The sequence below is a fragment of the Oncorhynchus mykiss genome, chromosome 19 (assembly GCF_013265735.2).
Source record: "Oncorhynchus mykiss isolate Arlee chromosome 19, USDA_OmykA_1.1, whole genome shotgun sequence".
Lineage (NCBI taxonomy): Eukaryota > Metazoa > Chordata > Actinopteri > Salmoniformes > Salmonidae > Oncorhynchus > Oncorhynchus mykiss.
Genome location: NC_048583.1, coordinates 57,458,754 through 57,476,253, shown reverse-complemented (window position 1 = coordinate 57,476,253; position 17,500 = coordinate 57,458,754). Strand labels below are relative to the sequence as shown.

General features: G+C 44.7%; 1 protein-coding gene across 3 annotated transcripts in view; it reads right to left on the bottom strand.

Annotated features, from left to right (window-relative positions):
* Positions 1–17,500, bottom strand: part of LOC110498392 (connector enhancer of kinase suppressor of ras 2) — a 101,997-nt gene that overhangs the window by 26,500 nt on the left and 57,997 nt on the right. For all 3 annotated transcript variants that reach the window (XR_005037804.1, XM_036955146.1, XM_036955145.1), the window contains exons 10-17: positions 14,623–14,762; positions 14,009–14,151; positions 13,805–13,838; positions 12,356–12,531; positions 10,510–10,583; positions 8,850–8,921; positions 457–530; positions 122–192 (exon numbers count right to left, since the gene is read on the bottom strand). Coding sequence is in view for 2 of the 3 variants with exons in the window: in XM_036955146.1 (XP_036811041.1) it covers positions 122–192; positions 457–530; positions 8,850–8,921; positions 10,510–10,583; positions 12,356–12,531; positions 13,805–13,838; positions 14,009–14,151; positions 14,623–14,762 (784 nt within the window). In the remaining variant the exon portion in view is untranslated. The remainder of the gene's footprint in view (positions 1–121; positions 193–456; positions 531–8,849; positions 8,922–10,509; positions 10,584–12,355; positions 12,532–13,804; positions 13,839–14,008; positions 14,152–14,622; positions 14,763–17,500) is intronic.

Here is a 17,500-nt window from a genome sequence, read left to right as displayed (position 1 = left end):
TATATTATAACACAGTCATCACAATATGAAAGGACTGAGACACTTGTTATCCACACCAAGAGAGAGAGAGAGAGAGAGAGTGAGAAAGAGAGAGTGTGAAAGTGTGTGTCTCTCTCATCACCGTGTAGATCTTGTTTCTGCGTGGTGAAGGAGAAGACCCCTCATCTTCTGACTCCGTCTCACTGTAGCACTCTGTCCACAAAGACACAAACAATCAACCTTATCATTAGAACTTCCGCTTGTCCAGACCTGTTGTTCTAGTTTGAAACACATTTGGAAGGTTACCCAGACACAGATGAGACTCTCCATTGAAACGTGTTAGTCCAGGAGGTGTAGGCTGGGAAATGAGCTTGTAATGTATTTTTGATTTGGCTACAATCAAGGAACACAATAATAAGAAAAACGGTGATGAAATACAGAATTATCCCATCAAATCTCATGAAAAGTTTCTCCTACCCTCTTCGTTGTCCGGTGCTCCTTTGTGGAACTTCTTGTGTTTCTGTATGGCTGTGATCAGACAGTTGATCCACCTGCAGAGGAAGAGACAATGTTCACTGCAAGGGCCTATACTTTATTTAACCAGGTAGGCCAGTTGAGAACACCTTTATTTAACCAGGTCGGCCAGTTGAGAACAAGTTCTCATTTACAACTGTGACCTGGCCAAGATAAAGCAAAGCAGTGCGACAAAAACAACAACACAGAGTTACACATAAACAAACGTACAGTCAATAACATAATCGAAAAATCTATGTAAAGTGTGTGCAGATGAAGAAGTTTAGGGAGGTAAGGCAATAAATAGGCCATAGAGGCGAAATAATTACAATTTAGCGTTAACACTGGAGTGACAGATGTGCAGATGATGATGTGCAAGTAGAGATACTGGGGTGAAAAGAGCAAGAAGATAAATAACAATATGGGGATGAGGTAGTTGGGTGTGCTTTTTACAGATTGACTGTGTACAGGTACAGTGATTGGTAAGCTGCTCTGACAGCTGATGCTTAAAGTTAGAGAGGGAGATCTAAGACTTCAGCTTCAATCCAGTCATTGGCAGCAGAGAACTGAAAGGAAAGGCGGCCAAAAGAGGAATTGGCTTTGGGGGTGACCAGTGAGATATACCTGCTGGAGCGCATGTTACAGGTGGGTGCTGCTATGGTGACCAGTGAGCTGAGATATTTACCTAGCGAAGACTTATAGATGACCTGGAGCCAGTGGGTTTGGTGAGGAATATGTAGCGAGGGCCAGCCAACGACAGCATACAAGTCGCAGTGGTGGGTAGTATATGGGGCTTTGGAGTTAAAACGGATGGCACGGTGATAGACTACATCCAGTTTGCTGAGTAGAGTGTCGGAGGCTATTTTGTCATTTACATCGCCGAAGTCAAGGATCGGTAGGATAGTCAGTTTCACGAGGGAATGCCGGGCAGCATGAGTGAAGGAGGCTTTGTTGAGAAATAGGAAGCGGATTCCAGATTTAATTTTGGATTGGAGATGCTTAATGTGAGTCTGGAAGGAGAGTTTACAGTCTAACCAGACACCTAGGTATTTGTAGTTGTCCACATATTCTAAGTCAGAACAGTACAGAGTAGTGATGCTAGTGGGGCGGAAGGGTGCGGGCTGCAATCGGTTAAGGGCATGCATTTAGTTTTACTAGCATTTAAAAGCAGTTGGAGGCCACGGAATGACTGTTGTATGGCATTGTGGCTCGTTTGGAGGTTTGTTAACACAGTGTCCTAAGAAGGGCCAGATGTATACAGAATTGTTTTGTGTGCGTAGAGGTGGATCAGAGAATCACCAGCAGCAAGAACGACATCATTGATGTTTTCAGAGAAAAGAGTCAGCCCGAGAATTGAACCCTGTAGCACCCTCATAGAGACTGCCAGAGGTCCGGACAACAGGCCCTCTGATTTGACACACTGAACTCTATCTGAGAAGTAGTTGGTGAACCAGGCGAGTCAGTCATTTGAGAAACCAAGGCTATTGATTCTGCCGATAAGAATGCAGTGATTGACAGAGTCGAAAGACTTGGCCAGGTCGATGAAGACGGCTGCACAGTATTGTCTCTTTATCGATGGCGATTATGATATCGTTTAGGACCTTGAGCGTGGCTGAGGTGCACCCATGACGGTAGAAGGTACGGTGGGATTCGAAATGGTCGGTGATCTGTTTGTTAACTTGCCTTCTGAAGATTTTAGAATGGCAGGGCAGGATGGATATACAGTGGGGCAAAAAAGTATTTAGTCAGCCACCAATTGTGCAAGTTCTCCGACTTAAAAAGATGAGAGAGGCCTGTAATGTTCGTCATAGGTACACTTCAAATATGACAGACAAAATGAGAAGAAAAAAAATCCAGAAAATCACATTGTAGGATTTTTAATGAATTTATTTGCAAATTATGGTGGAAAATAAGTTTTTGGTCAATAAACTTTTGTTATCTCAATACTTTGTTATATACCCTTTGTTGGCAATGACAGAGGTCAAACGTTTTCTGTAAGTCTTCACAAGGTTTTCACACACTGTTGCTGGTATTTTGGCCCATTCCTCCAAGCAGATCTCCTCTAGGTAGGAATCCGGAGATGTGGTAGGGAAAAAGCAGTCCGATATGCTCTGGGTTGATATCGCGCTGTCCAGACTGGCAGGTCTTGACTGAGCTGAGGCTGGCTGGTGTCCGACTTAACGGTGAAGACCCCTAGCAGTGGCTAACTGACTACTAGCTAATAGCTAGTTAGCTGGATAGCTGCTGATGGGGGTTCCGGTTCTAAAGTATAAAAATAGCAGATCTGTAATTGGTTGAGGCGGGTTGCAGGAGAGTATATTCAGTCCGTTGATGCAAAGTGAGATTAAAATATATACTGGAAAAAAGTAAGGACAACGATATTTACACGGGACAAGTCAAAACACACGCCTGGCTGCTACGCCATCTTGGAAAAGCTTCATAAAGCTAGTAGGAGTTCTGATCTACGATCAGTTTTGCCTTCATAATAATCAATCAGATTACATGGACGGCGGGGGGGTCTTATCCTAGATCTGCACTTAGAACATAAAATCTTTACTTTCAACTGGAACAACCCTTGTACTATGTAATTCTCTGCCTGTTTCTGTAGTACTGACAAACCAACACAAGGTGGGAGCATAGACTATCATATACGCTCAGTAGTCAGTACTCTTGAAGTAGCCTACCTCGCTTTACCTCACCTGAAACTATCAGTGGCCCGCTTACAAATTGTCAGTGAACTGTCAAGAAACTATCAGTGGCCTGTGTGGTAGAGATAATGCCACTGCCTTAAAATGTGTGCATTTGTATTTGTGGGAGAGAGAGAAAGAGGAAAAAAGAGAAAGAGGGAGAAAGAGAATGAGAAAGAGAGAGGGAGAAAGAGGGTGTAGCCACCAGATCGTAGCACACAGACAGAGACAACATCTGTATAACGTTTCAGAGCCAGACAGAGACAACATCTGTATTATGTTTCAGAGCCAGACAGAGACCGCAATGGAGAGATTCAGTCGAGTGTTGTCTACATCACACAGCTGTGGTGCGTGTATGGTGTATGGTGTATGGTGTGTGTGTGTATGGTGTGTGTGGTATGTGGTGTGTGTGTGTGGTGTGTGTGTGTGGTGTCAAACAACCACAGACATTATCCTATCAAAATGTTCCAATATATTCAAACCACTGGGACGTCTCCGTCATCGTTTCTATGGGGAATCCTCAGTTGTGTATTTCCTGCCAGGCTTTCTTAAATGAATCATTGAAATATGCAGGAGACCTGTAGGGAAGAGAACAGCGTATGTGTATGTGTGTATATTAGCAGTGTATATTGGAACCAGGAGTTGGAACCCAAAGTTATTTTCCAATCTGAACAGAACAATTTATTTTTTCATTTCACTCCACTGTTAAGACCAGCTAAATAAAATTCTGAACCGGTTCGAACCCCCCAAAAAAGTACTGGTTTATATCGTTCCTTTCTGTTCCTTTTTTAAACCTCTGAAATCATTTTCTTTTTTTTTTACATTTAGCTTGACATTAAATTCCTTCACCATTCATGCAGTATGGATAGTGCAATGGAATGGGCAAACTATAGTTCACGGAGTTGTTTACATGTGTGATGGAAAGACAAGTGTAGGGTGCGAGAGACAACTGAAATTTTGCGGGTGGGAATCTGCTATTGGCTCTTTGAATTGTCAATAGAAGTCGATAGATAGCGTTTTGCTGTTGCCACAATGACGTCACAGCACCAATTTGCCTGGCTGCGGTACAGCTGCGGTCCCCAACGTAGCATTTTTCAGCTGGCAGGCAGACACTGGAAGAAGTTTCTGAGTGACAGAGGGAGGGCTTTGCATAGGTGCTTTGTTGCAAGATGGCACCGACAGAGATGGTCCCCTCGCTTCGAGTCCTTAGGAAACTATACAGTATTTTGTTTTTTTATGTATTATTTCTTACATTGTTAGGCCAGAAAATCTTAAGTGTTATTACATACAGCCGGGAATAACTACTGCATATAAGAGCGACTCCAACTCACCAACATTACGACCAGAAATATGATTTTCCTGAAGCGGATCCTTTGTTCGGGCCACCACCCAGGACATTGGATCTAATCCCAGAGGCCGACCCAAAACAACGTCGCCGCAGAAGGGTAGACGGAGCGGGCTCCTGGTCAGACTTCGGAGGCGTACACATCACCCACCGCTTCCGAGTATATTACTCGCCAATGTCCAGTCTCTGGACAACAAGGTGGACTAAATTAGGGAAAGGGATGCCTTCCAGAGAGACATCAGAGATTGTAACATTCTCTGTACACGGAAACAAGGCTCTCTCAGGATATGTTGTCGGAGTCTGTACAGCCACTGGGATTCTTCATGCGTCGCACCGACAGAAATAAACATCTCTCTGGGAAGAAGAAGGGCGGGGGTGTATGCTTCATGATTAACGACTCATGGTGTAATAACAACATACAGGAACTCAAGTCCTTTTGATCACCTGACCTAGAATTCCTTACAATCAAATGCTGACCACATTATCTGCCAAGAGAATTCTCTTCACTTATAGACCCCCCCCTCAAGGAACTTCACTGGACTCTATGTAAACTGGAAAACATGTATCCAGATGCTGCATTTATTGTAGCCGGGGATTAATTAACAAAGCTAATTTGAGAACAGGGCTACCGAAATTGTATCAGCACATTGACTGTAGCACGCAAGCGGGCAATACACTGGACCACTGCTACTCTAACTTTAGAGATGCATACAAGGCCCTCCCCCACCCGACCACGACTCCATTTTGCTGCTACCATCCTACAGGCAGAAACTCAAACAGGATGTACCCTTGACTAGAACCATTCAACGCTGGTCTGACCAATCGGAATCCACGCTGTAAGATTGTTTTGATCACGCGGACTGGAAAATGTTCCGGTAAGCCTCAGAGAATAACATCAATTTCTACACTGACTCGGTGAATGAGTTTATAAGGAAGTGCATTGGAGATGTTGTACCCACTGTGACTATTAAAACCTACCCTAACCAGAAACAGTGGATAGATGGTGGCATTCGCAGAAAGCGCGAACCACCGCATTCAACCATGGAAAGATGACTAGGAATATGGCGGAATGTAAATAGTGTAGTTATTCCCTCCGCAAGGCAATCAAACAGGTGAAATTTTGGTATAGGGACAAGGTGGAGTCGCAATTCAACGGCTCAGACACGAGATGTATGTGGCAGGGTCTACAGGCAATTACGAACTACAAAAGAAAATGAGCCACGTCACAGACACCGACGTCTTGCTTCCAGACACACTAAAACATCTTCTTTGCCAGCTTTGAGGATAATACAGGGCCACCGACGCGGCCAAAGACTGCGGGCCCCCCTGTCCTTCTATGGCCGATTACATTGCAATCCACGAGGAAACTGCGTGGCAGGCTGACCACCTGTTACGCGAGTACAGCATCAAAAGGACCTTGTGGCTGCAAGGAGCCACGGTAAGTTGCTAGCTAGCAATAAACTTATCTTATAAAAAACAATCAATCTTCACAATCACTAGTTAACTACACATGGTTGATGATATTACTAGGTTAACTAGCTTGTCCTGCGTTGTATATAAACACACAATGCGGTGCCTGTTAATTCATCATCGAATCACAGCCTACTTCAACTTCGCCAAACGGGTGATGATTTAACAAAAGTGCATTGCCGAAAAAAGCACAATCTTTCCACAAATGTATCTAAACATAAACATCAATGCCTTTCTTAAAATCAATCCACAGAAGTATATTTTTTTTAAACCTGCATATTTAGTTAAAATAAATTAATGTTAGCAGGCAATATTAACTAGGGAAATTGTGTCACTTCTCTTGCATTTAGTGCAAGCAGAGTTACGCTATATGCCACAGATTGGGCCGCCTGGCTCTTTGCGAACTGTGAACTAATTTGCCAGAATTGTACATAATTATGACATAACATTGAAGGTTGTGCAATGTAACAGCAAATTTAGACTTATGGTTGCCACCCATTTGATAAAATACGGAACGGTTCCATATTTCACTGAAAGAATAGACGTTTTGTTTTTGAAATGATTGTTCATTAATATGGTCAAATCCGTAAACTAAGGCTCGTATTTCTGTGTTCATTATATTATAATTAAGTCTGATTTGATATTTGATAGGGCCGACTGGCTGAGATGTGGTAGGCAGCAGCAGGCTTGTAAGCATTCATTCAAACAGCACTTTACTACATATGCCAGCAGCTCTTAGCAATGCTTGAAGCACAGCTCTGTTTATGACTTCAAGCCTATCAACTCCCACGTTTAGGCTGGCAATACTAAAGTGCCTATAAGAACATCCAATAGTCAAAGGTATATGAGATACAAATGGAATAGAGAGAAATAGTCAACGCGTCATAATTCCTATAATAACTACAACCTAAAACTTCTTAACTGGGAATATTGAACCACCAGCTTCCATATGTTCTCATGTTCTGAGCAAGGAAATGAAACGTTAGCTTTTTTACATGGCACATATTGCACTTTTACTTCCTTCTCCAACACTGTGTTTTATTATGTAAATCAAATTGAACATTTCATTATTTATTTGACACTATATAGATTTTATTTATAAAAACATTTAAAAAAAAATATATATATATATTTTTTTTAAATCGGCAGATTAATCGGTATCGGCTTTTTTTGGGTCCTCCAATAAATCGGTATCGGCATTGAAAAATCATAGTCGGTCGACCTCTACCCTAGACCCACTTCAGTTTGAATACCGCCCCAACAGGTCCACAGGCGATGCAATCGCCATCACACTGCACACTGCCCTATCCCATCTGGACAAGAGGAATACCTATGTAAGAATGCTGTTCATTGACTACAGCTCAGCATTCAATACCATAGTACCCTCCAAGCTCATCATTAAGCTCGAGTCCCTGGGTTTCAACCCTGCCCTGTGCTATTGGGTCCTGGACTTTCTGACGTGCCGCCCCTAGGTGGTGAAGGTAGGAAACAACATCTCCACTTTGCTGATCCTCAACACTGGATGTCAGCCCTCTTCTGTACTCCCTGTTCACCCACGACTGCGCGGCCATGCACGCCTCCAACTCAATCATCAAGTTTGCAGATGACACAACAGTAGTGGGCTTGATTACCAACAACGACGAGACGGCCTACAGGAAGGGGGTGAAGGCACTCGGAGTGTGGTGTCAGGAAAACAATCTCTCACTCAACGTCAACAAAACAAAGGAAATTATCGTGGACTTCAGGAAACAGCAAACAACACCCCCCTATCCACATTGACGGGACAGTAGTGGAGAAGGTGGAAAGTTAAGTTCCTTAGGGTACACATCAAGGACAAACTGAAATGGTCTACCCACACAGACAGTGTGGTGAAGAAGGCGCAACAGCGCATCTTCAACCTCAGGAGGCTCCTGAAATTTGGCTTGTCACCTAATACCCTCACAAACCTTTACAGATGCACAATTGAGAGCATCCTGTCGGGCTGTATCACCGCCTGGTACGGCAACTTCACCACCCTCAACCGCAAGGCTCTCCAGAGGGTGGTGCGGTCTGCACAACGCATCACCGGGGGCAAACTACCTGCCCTCCAGGACACCTACAGCACCCGATGTCACAGGAAGGGCAAAAAGATCATCAAGGACAACAACCACCCGAGCCACTGCCTGTTCACCCCACTACCATCCAGGAGACGAGGTCAGTATAGGTGCATCAAAGCTGGGACCGAGAGACTGAAAAACAGCTTCTATCTCAAGGCCATCAGACTGTTAAACAGCCATCACTAAAACAGAGAAGCTGCTGCCTACATTCACACTCAAATCATTAGCCAATTGAATAAATGGATCACTAGTCACTTAAACTGTTTTATCTTCCATTATTCATCTCATATGTATATACTGTATTTTATACCATCTATTACATCTTGCCTATGCCGCTCGGCCATCGCTCATCCATATATTTCTATGTACACATTATTCTTCCATCCTTTTACATTTGTGTGTATTAGGTAGTTGTTGTGAAACTGTTAGATTACTTGTTAGGTATTACTGCACTGTCGGAACTAGAAGCACAAACATTTCACTACACTCGCAATAACATCTGTTAACCATGTGTATGTGACCAATAACATTTGATTTGATTTGTGTTTTTTGTGGGACTAGAAAAAAATACCCAGAATGTAAAATAAAGTTTTTAACCGGTTCCCATGCTTTTAAAATAATGGTTCTGTTCTGGTACAGTATAGAGCACTTTCAGTCCCGGATCTGATTCTGTTACTTGAAAAAAAAATTGGGGTCGGTTTTCGGTTCTATTCCCTGAACCGGTTTCAACCAGATGTGTTCATAATTCGTCACACCTACTTGGTCATGTCATTGACATTCTCGGCGGCAAAGAAGAAAGTCTGGAAGCGCTGATGGCACATTTGGAAGACACTGGGGAGAGAGAAAAAGACAGACACAGACAGACCGGAGGGAGAGAGAGAGAGAGAGCGGGGAAGAGAGAGATAGGCAGTTAGGATTAAGTTAGCTCCAGCATTGAGCGTTCTGGGATATTAAATTGCTATTTGAATCCAGATGTGACTACAGTACTTCCCACAATAAGTTGGGTGAATTCTGGCCCATTCCTCCTGACAGAGCTGGTGTAACAGAGTCAGGTTTGTAAGGCCTCCTTGCTCACACACACTTTTTTTCTTCAGTTCTGCCCACAAATGTTCTATGGGATTGAGGTCAGGGCTTTGTGATGGCCACTCCAATACCTTGACTATGTTGTCCTTAAGCCATTTTACCACATCTTTGAAGTATGCTTGGGGTCATTGTCCATTTGGAAGACCCATTTGCGACCAAGCTTCAACTTCCTGACTGATGTCTTGAGATGTTGCTTCAATATATCCACATAATTTTCCTACCTCATGATGCCATCTATTTTGTGAAGTGCACCAGTCCCTCCTGCAGCAAAGCACCCCACAACATGAATCTGCCACCCCTGTGCTTCACGGTTGGGATGTTGGGATGGTGTTCTTCTGCTTGCAAGCCTCCCCCTTTTTCCTCTAAACATAACAATGGTCATTATGGCCAAACAGTTCTATTTCTGTTTCATCAGACATGAGGACATTTCTCCAAAAAGTATGATATTAGTCCCCGTATGTGCAGTTGCAAACCATTGTCTGGCATTGTCTTAATGGAGGTTTAGGAGCAGTGGCTTCTTCCTTGCTGAGCGGCCTTTCAGGTTATGTCGATATAGGACTCGTTTTACTTTGGATAAAGATAATTTTGTACCTATTTCCTCCAGCATCTTCACAAGGTCATTTGCTGTTGTTCCGGGATTGATTTGCACTTTTCGCACCAAAGTACGTTCATCTCTAGGAGACAGAATCGTCTCCTTCCTGAGCAGTATGACGGCTGCGTGGGCCCATGGTGTTTATACTTGCGTACTATTGTTTGTACAGATGAACGTGGTACCTTCAAGCGTTTGGAAATTGCTACCAAGGATGAACCAGATTGTGGAGGTCTCCAATTTTTTTCCCTTAGGTCTTGACTGATTTCTTTTGATTTTCCCATGATGGCAAGCAAAGAGGCACTGAGTTTGAAGGTAGGCCTTGAAATACATCCACAGGTACACCTCCAATTGACTCAAATGATGTCAATTAGCCTATCAGAAGCTTCTAAAGCCATGACATCATTTTCTGGAATTTCCCAAGCTGTTTAATGGCACAGTCAACTTAGTGTATGCAAACGTCTGACCCACTGGAATTGTGATACAGTCAATTATAAGTGAAATAATCTGTCTGTAAACAATTGTTGGAAAAATTACTTGTGTCGTGCACAAAATAGATGTCCTAACCGACTTGCCAAAACTATAGTTTGTTAACAACAAATTAGTGGAGTGGTTGAAAAACTAGTTTTAATGACTCCAACCTATGTGTATGTGAACTTCTGACTTCAACTGTATCTCATCACACTAGATACGTGGCAAAGGTACTCCATACTTCCTCTAGACACTTCATGTGGCAAAGGTACTCACTACTTCCTCTTGTGTTCTCCTGCGCTCTCTATTTTGTAGCTGGAGATATGAACCAGGCCCTCTGCTTTCTCCTCCTGGCAACGACAAACAAATAAATAGGTTAATCAACCACAAATACTGCTGCCATGATAGTAAGTAAGTAGCCTTGTCCGAGCCAAAACGGCCCACAGGGTAGGACCCTATTTCCTGTTTCTGTAGCGTGAGGCAGCCTGATGTACAAGTACACCCCCTGGACGCAAGTCTATCGCAGTGCCTTAACCCCAATTCATGCTGAGAGCCAAGCATTTTTAAAGTCTGTCGGGGATCGAACCCCCAACCTTCCAATCTCAGGGAGGACACTGGTGCGCTGCTGCCATGATAGCCTGGTTAAACCAGACCGAACCCTACAAGCACAGTGTTCTCTCTGGTTTACTCAGGCTACTTATCACAATAAACAGGGTCTAAAAGACAGAGAGAATGAGAAAAATCACACTGCACAGTGGAAACCTGTTTAGGCTGGTAAAACGGAACTCTGTACATCTACACGCAAATAACACTATCACTGTGAGTCATGATATTATTGGGCCTCTATAACATTACATGCATAATGATATGCTAATATGATATAATAGCATATGACAGAATTGCAATTTAACTGTACATTGACGTGAGCAGATCCTCAGTCAAGTCGCCGTGATTCCCCATTCATCATGATGGACAATGTTCTGTTTTACACAATGCATTTCTATCTGAATGGTCTGTAATGTTGCACCATCCCAAACAAACATTGTTCTGTCACTGTTACCATGTTCTAGAAGTAAACCTATGATAAACTAGGTCTGTGTATAGAGCCATCATGGTTGAGCGTTGTGTGCGCATCCCGACATCAAAAAGCTCTGTAGCTCAAGTTTTTTAAATTTATTTTACTTTTACTTTATTTAACTTGGCAAGTCAGTTAAGAACAAATTCTTATTTTCAATGACAGCCTACAAACAGTGGGTTAATTTACCTTGTCAGCTCAGGGATTTGATCTGGCAACCTTTCGGTTACTAGTCCAATGCTCTAACCACTAGGCTACCTGCCGCCCTGAGTCTGGACCGTGACAAACTTAAACAGTGAGTGAGTCATGACCACGAAAACACCAGACGGATGGCTATAGCTACGATCAACAAGTATATTATTCTTCTGGGTTCATCTAGCTCTATTTGGGATATTTTATCTTGCCTCGCTGGCTTGGTAGTTTGCTCGTTATCAATCCTCTGATGCACATTTGTGGCGTTGTAGACGAAAACCATCTGATTACGTTTAAATGAAGTTACACGTTATTGTATCAACAGAGAACTTTCTGATTCCCAACTGAGCGCTCAGCTTTTCATGGCACAGAGTCCATATATTTATCATCCCTTTTCCTGTCCTATGTTGCCTCATTATTATTCGACCATGCTGGTCATTTATGAACATTTGAACATCTTGGCCATGTTCTGTTATAATCTCCACCCGGCACAGCCAGAAGAGGACTGGCCACCCCACATAGCCTGGTTCCTCTCTAGGTTTCTTCCTAGGTTTTGGCCTTTCTAGGGAGTTTTTCCTGGCCACCGTGCTTCTACACCTGCATTGCTTGCTGTTTGGGGTTTTAGGCTGGGTTTCTGTACAGCACTTTGAGATATCAGCTGATGTACGAAGGGCTATATAAATACATTTGATTTGATTTGATAGGGGTTGGGGGGGATGGAGGTTCTCCAACTATCCTAGTTCCTCTTATGCATGTGCCAACCCTCTCCGACACGTACAGCCTCCCATCTATCCAGAAAGCGCTTGATTTGACCATTTCTATTAGCAACGATGAGGTAATAATGAATGCGTTCACCTGCTGGCTGGTATACCAGTAGAGAGTGGGGCCCTTGAGGACGAACCAGAAGCGCTGCCATTTCTGGGTCATGAACACGCTGCTCTCCTTCCTCTTCTTCCACAGCCAGCCGTCACAGTCGGGCTGAACCAGCTCACGACACGACACACGGCGCCTGCTCGTTGCTGTACTCTTGCCTGGGGGGGGAGAGAGAGAGAACAGAGAGAGAATAGAGAGAGAGAACAGAGAGAGAGAGAACAGAGAGAGAGAGAGAAAACAGAGAGAGAGAGAGAACAGAGAGATAAGAGAGAACGAGAGAGAACAGAGAGAGAGAGAGAGAACAGAGAGAGAGAGAAAACAGATAGAGAGAGAGGAGAGAGAGAGAGAGAGAGAGAGAGAGAACAGAGAGAGAGAGAGAACAGAGAGATAAGAGAGAACGAGAGAGAACAGAGAGAGAGAGAGAGAACAGAGAGAGAGAGAAAACAGATAGAGAGAGAGAGAAAACAGAGAGAGAGAGAGAGGAGAGAGAGAGAGAGAGAGAGAGAGAGAACAGAGAGAGAGAACAGAGAGAGAGAACAGAGAGAACAGAGAGAGAGAACAGAGAGAGAGAACAGAGAGAACAGAGAGAGAGAGAGAGAACAGAGAGAGAGATAACAGAGAGAGAACAGAGAGAGAATGAGAAGAGAGAGAGAGAGAATGAGAACAGAGAGAGAGAACAGAGAGAGAGAGAGAGAACAGAGAGAGAGAGAGAGAGAACAGAGAACAGAGAGAGCGAGAGAGAACAGAGATAGAGAGAACAAAGAGAGAGAGAGAGAACACAGAGAGAGAACAGAGAGAGATAGAGAGAACAGAGAGAGATAGAGAGAACAGAGAACAGAGAGAGTGAGAGAGAACAGAGAGAGCGAGAGAGAAAACAGAGAGAGAGAGAAAACAGAGATAGAGAGAGAGAGAGAGAGAGAACAGAGAGAGAGAGAACAGAGAGAGAGAGAACAGAGAGAGAGAGAGAGAGAGAGAGAGAGAGAGAGAGAGAGAACAGAGAGAGAGAGAGAGAGAGAGAGAGAACAGAGAGAGAGAGAACAGAGAGAGAGAGAGAGAACAGAGAGAGAGAGAGAGAGAGAGAGAACAGAGGGAGAGAGAGAGAACAGAGGGAGAGAGAGAACAGAGAGAGAGAGAGAGAACAGAGAGAGAGAACAGAGAGAGAGAGAGAGAGAGAGAGAACAGAGAGAGAGAGAGAGAGAGAGAACAGAGACAGACAGAGAGAGAGAGAACAGAGAGAACAGAGAGAGAGAGAGAGAGACAGAGAGACAGAGAGAGGGAGAGAGAGAGAACAGAGAGACAGAGACAGACAGAGAGAGAGAGAACAGAGAGGCTATGTTCATACAAAAACAATCTCAGTGGCATAATGCGGGAAAGTAAATACATAATCTAAATAAGGAAGGTCGGGAAAAGTCCACTAAAACAAAGACCTACCTTTTGTAGACATCTTTTTTGGTTCTTTATCCTCCTAAAAGGGGAAAACAGAACAGTCTTATTAAAATGTTCACGTCTAAATTGTGTCTGCAACTACAGCATGGAAAAAATCTGTGACGAAATCTGTGACGAAACACCGAAATCAGTCAAATAAATGTTCTATGTGAAATGTATGACGAAACAGAGGGTGTGTTTCTCGCTCACCCCGTGTCCGCCCATCTCAGGGCAGGAACTGACGCTAGCTCTGGCTAGCTCTAGTACCCGGGGGGACGGACTACTGGGGGGCGCAGAGCCCTCTCCCCTGGGCCTGGTGCTGAACCTGGACCCCTTCAAACTATTGGTCTCTCCTAGGACAAACACACACACACACACACACACACACACACACACAGGTGAGAACCTTTTATACAACACAACTATGGTTAATATGGCCTTACAGATCAAATCTCACAACTGTGTGCAACTAACATTTAGTCTCCAACAGTCCTACTTTAGCTGCTATTTATTTACTGGGGTCAGGATCTCTCCAGTATCATACCAACTGGTTGTGGATGCCGAGAGTAACTTAACAGGACCCTGATAGGCGATCTACAGAAACATGTTATGGCGATCAGCGGTGTACTTCGTTCTGATACTAAATGTAATGATAGCTACATAGCGACACTTGTTCTCATGAAAACAAGGGGGAATCAATTAGGTGACTTTTATGATTATTTCTTGTAAATGCCAGGTAGGCTAAGCCTTATAGAATATATCCTAATGGCCTATGTGACCTGGAACGCTTTCTACCCAAATATGGTAATGTCTATGGTTCTGACCTGCAGACAGGTATGAGAGCTCCCCCTGGTGGTGGGGGTGTGAGGTGTATGTCTGGCTGCTGTCCAATCCCCTGTCATTGGACAGCTCCGACTCCTCCTGGCCCATGTGCTGGCTCACCACTGGCCCCTGAACCGCTGCCCTGCATACAGAGAGAGGGGACACACGTCATCACACCAACACCATTATCACCCAGGGAGGCAGGTAGCCTAGTGGTTAGAGCGTTGGGGAGGCAGGTAGCCTAGTGGTTAGAGCGATGGGGAGGCAGGTAGCCTAGTGGTTAGAGCGTTGGGGAGGCAGGTAGCCTAGTGGTTAGAGCGATGGGGAGGCAGGTAGACTAGTGGTTAGAGCGTTGGGGAGGCAGGTAGCCTAGTGGTTAGAGCGATGGGGAGGCAGGTAGCCTAGTGGTTAGAGCGATGGGGAGGCAGGTAGCCTAGTGGTTAGAGCGATGGGGAGGCAGGTAGCCTAGTGGTTAGAGCGATGGGGAGGCAGGTAGACTAGTGGTTAGAGCGATGGGGAGGCAGGTAGCCTAGTGGTTAGAGCGATGGGGAGGCAGGTAGACTAGTGGTTAGAGCGTTGGGGAGGCAGGTAGCCTAGTGGTTAGAGTGTTGGGGAGGCAGGTAGACTAGTGGTTAGAGCGATGGGGAGGCAGGTAGACTAGTGGTTAGAGTGTTGGGGAGGCAGGTAGACTAGTGGTTAGAGCGTTGGGGAGGCAGGTAGCCTAGTGGTTAGAGCGTTGGGGAGGCAGGTAGCCTAGTGGTTAGAGCGATGGGGAGGCAGGTAGACTAGTGGTTAGAGCGTTGGGGAGGCAGGTAGCCTAGTGGTTAGAGTGTTGGGGAGGCAGGTAGCCTAGTGGTTAGAGCGTTGGGGAGGTTAGAGCGTTGGGGAGGCAGGTAGCCTAGTGGTTAGAGTGTTGGGGAGGCAGGTAGCCTAGTGGTTAGAGCGATGGGGAGGTTAGAGCGTTGGGGAGGCAGGTAGCCTAGTGGTTAGAGTGTTGGGGAGGCAGGTAGCCTAATGGTTAGAGCATTGGGGAGGCAGGTAGCCTAGTGGTTAGAGCGTTGGGGAGGCAGGTAGCCTAATGGTTAGAGCATTGGGGAGGCAGGTAGCCTAGTGGTTAGAGCGTTGGACTAGTAGCCAAAAAAAGTTGCAAGTTCAAATCCCCCAGCTGACAAGGTACAAATCTGTCGTTCTGCCCCTGAACAGGCAGTTAACCCACTGTTCCTAGGCTGTCATTGTAAATAAGAATTTGTTCTTAACTGACTTGCCTAGTTAAATAAAGGTTAAATCAAATAAATAAAAACGGACACAACACCACTAACACCATCTACACACATCACCCTCGTGGGTGGCAGCCTTGTTCAACAACACCCACACTCTCCTCTGCCCTCTTGGGTGGCAGCCTTGTTCAACAACACCCACACTCTCCTCTGCCCTCGTGGGTGGCAGCCTTGTTCAACAACACCCACACTCTCCTCTGCCCTCTTGGGTGTCAGCCTTGTTCAACACCACCCACACTCTCCTCTGCCCTCGTGGGTGGCAGCCTTGTTCAACAACACCCACGCTCTCCTCTGCCCTCGTGGGTGGCAGCCTTGTTCAACACCACCCACACTCTCCTCTGCCCTCATGGGTGGCAGCCTTGTTCAACAACACCCACACTCTCCTCTGCCCTCTTGGGTGGCAGCCTTGTTCAACACCACCCACAGGGAGAAGGATCACACTACACCATCACCAAAGAAGAGTGGGAGGGGCCAACAACTAACACATTTCTATAGAAACATGAAGCAGGAAATAAAAACATAACAAAGATGGTTTGGTTGTTTAGCAACAAAAGTTTCTTGTCATGGTTGCTAACAATCTGGTCATCCAGAACGACAACACCACACAGTGTTGACTCCTGCCCCATAGAAGCGCACGCATCATTTTTGGTGACGTTGTCATCTAACTCATCTACATAAAAGTTAGGCTATTTTTAGAGGTCTGAACTAATAGCAATTTTTGATCATTGCACAGGTTATAAAAGCAATTGACAAATCTCTCATTTTAGGGAGAATTTGTCCTTTAAAAATGCTCTTAAGTGTGGAATTGTAATTTGAACTAAATACTTCTTAGAAAGTCAGAACTAGTCTCAACTCCCATAGGATATCAGACTGAGTCAAATGTCTTTCAGGAAGTAGCACAAAACACAGTATAATTTAGTACCCTAACTCACTGTTGGTTTCCTGTTGAGTGTACTGTGGTTTCCTGTTGAGTGTACTGTGGTCAATGACAGCCTATGGCAGCCTTTACGGGACTTTGTCACACAGCCATTGGTCCATCAGAGTCATGCCGCCTGTTGCCGATAGGTCAGACAAGTTTGTGCGAGAGGAAACATTTTGGATATTTCTTATAAAAATCACCCATTATAGACAGGAAAATGCTTTAAAATGCTCGACTTCATTCGATAAAGATTAAAAATATGTTCAAATGGTTGTTTCAAAATGCTGTATTTCAACCAGCGGAGGCTGTTGAGGGGAGGATGTCTTATAATAGTGGCTGGAACCGAGTCAATGGAATGGCATCAAACACATGAAAGGGAAAGGGGGGATACCTAGTCAGTTGTACAAATGAATGCATTCAACTGAAATGTATCTTCCACATTTAACCCAAACCCCTCTGAATGTAGGCGCGTTGGGCCAGTAACCAAAAGGTTGCTGGATCAAATCCCCGCGCTGACAAACCATGTGTTTGATTTATTTGATACCATTCCACTTATTCCGCTCCAGCCATTACCACGAGTACGTCCTCCCCAATTAATGTGCCACCAACCTCCTGTGGTTTCAACCCTATCTGAAGGAGTAGTAATACCTGTCTGATGTGTGTGTCCTGTGAGTGTGTGTCCGT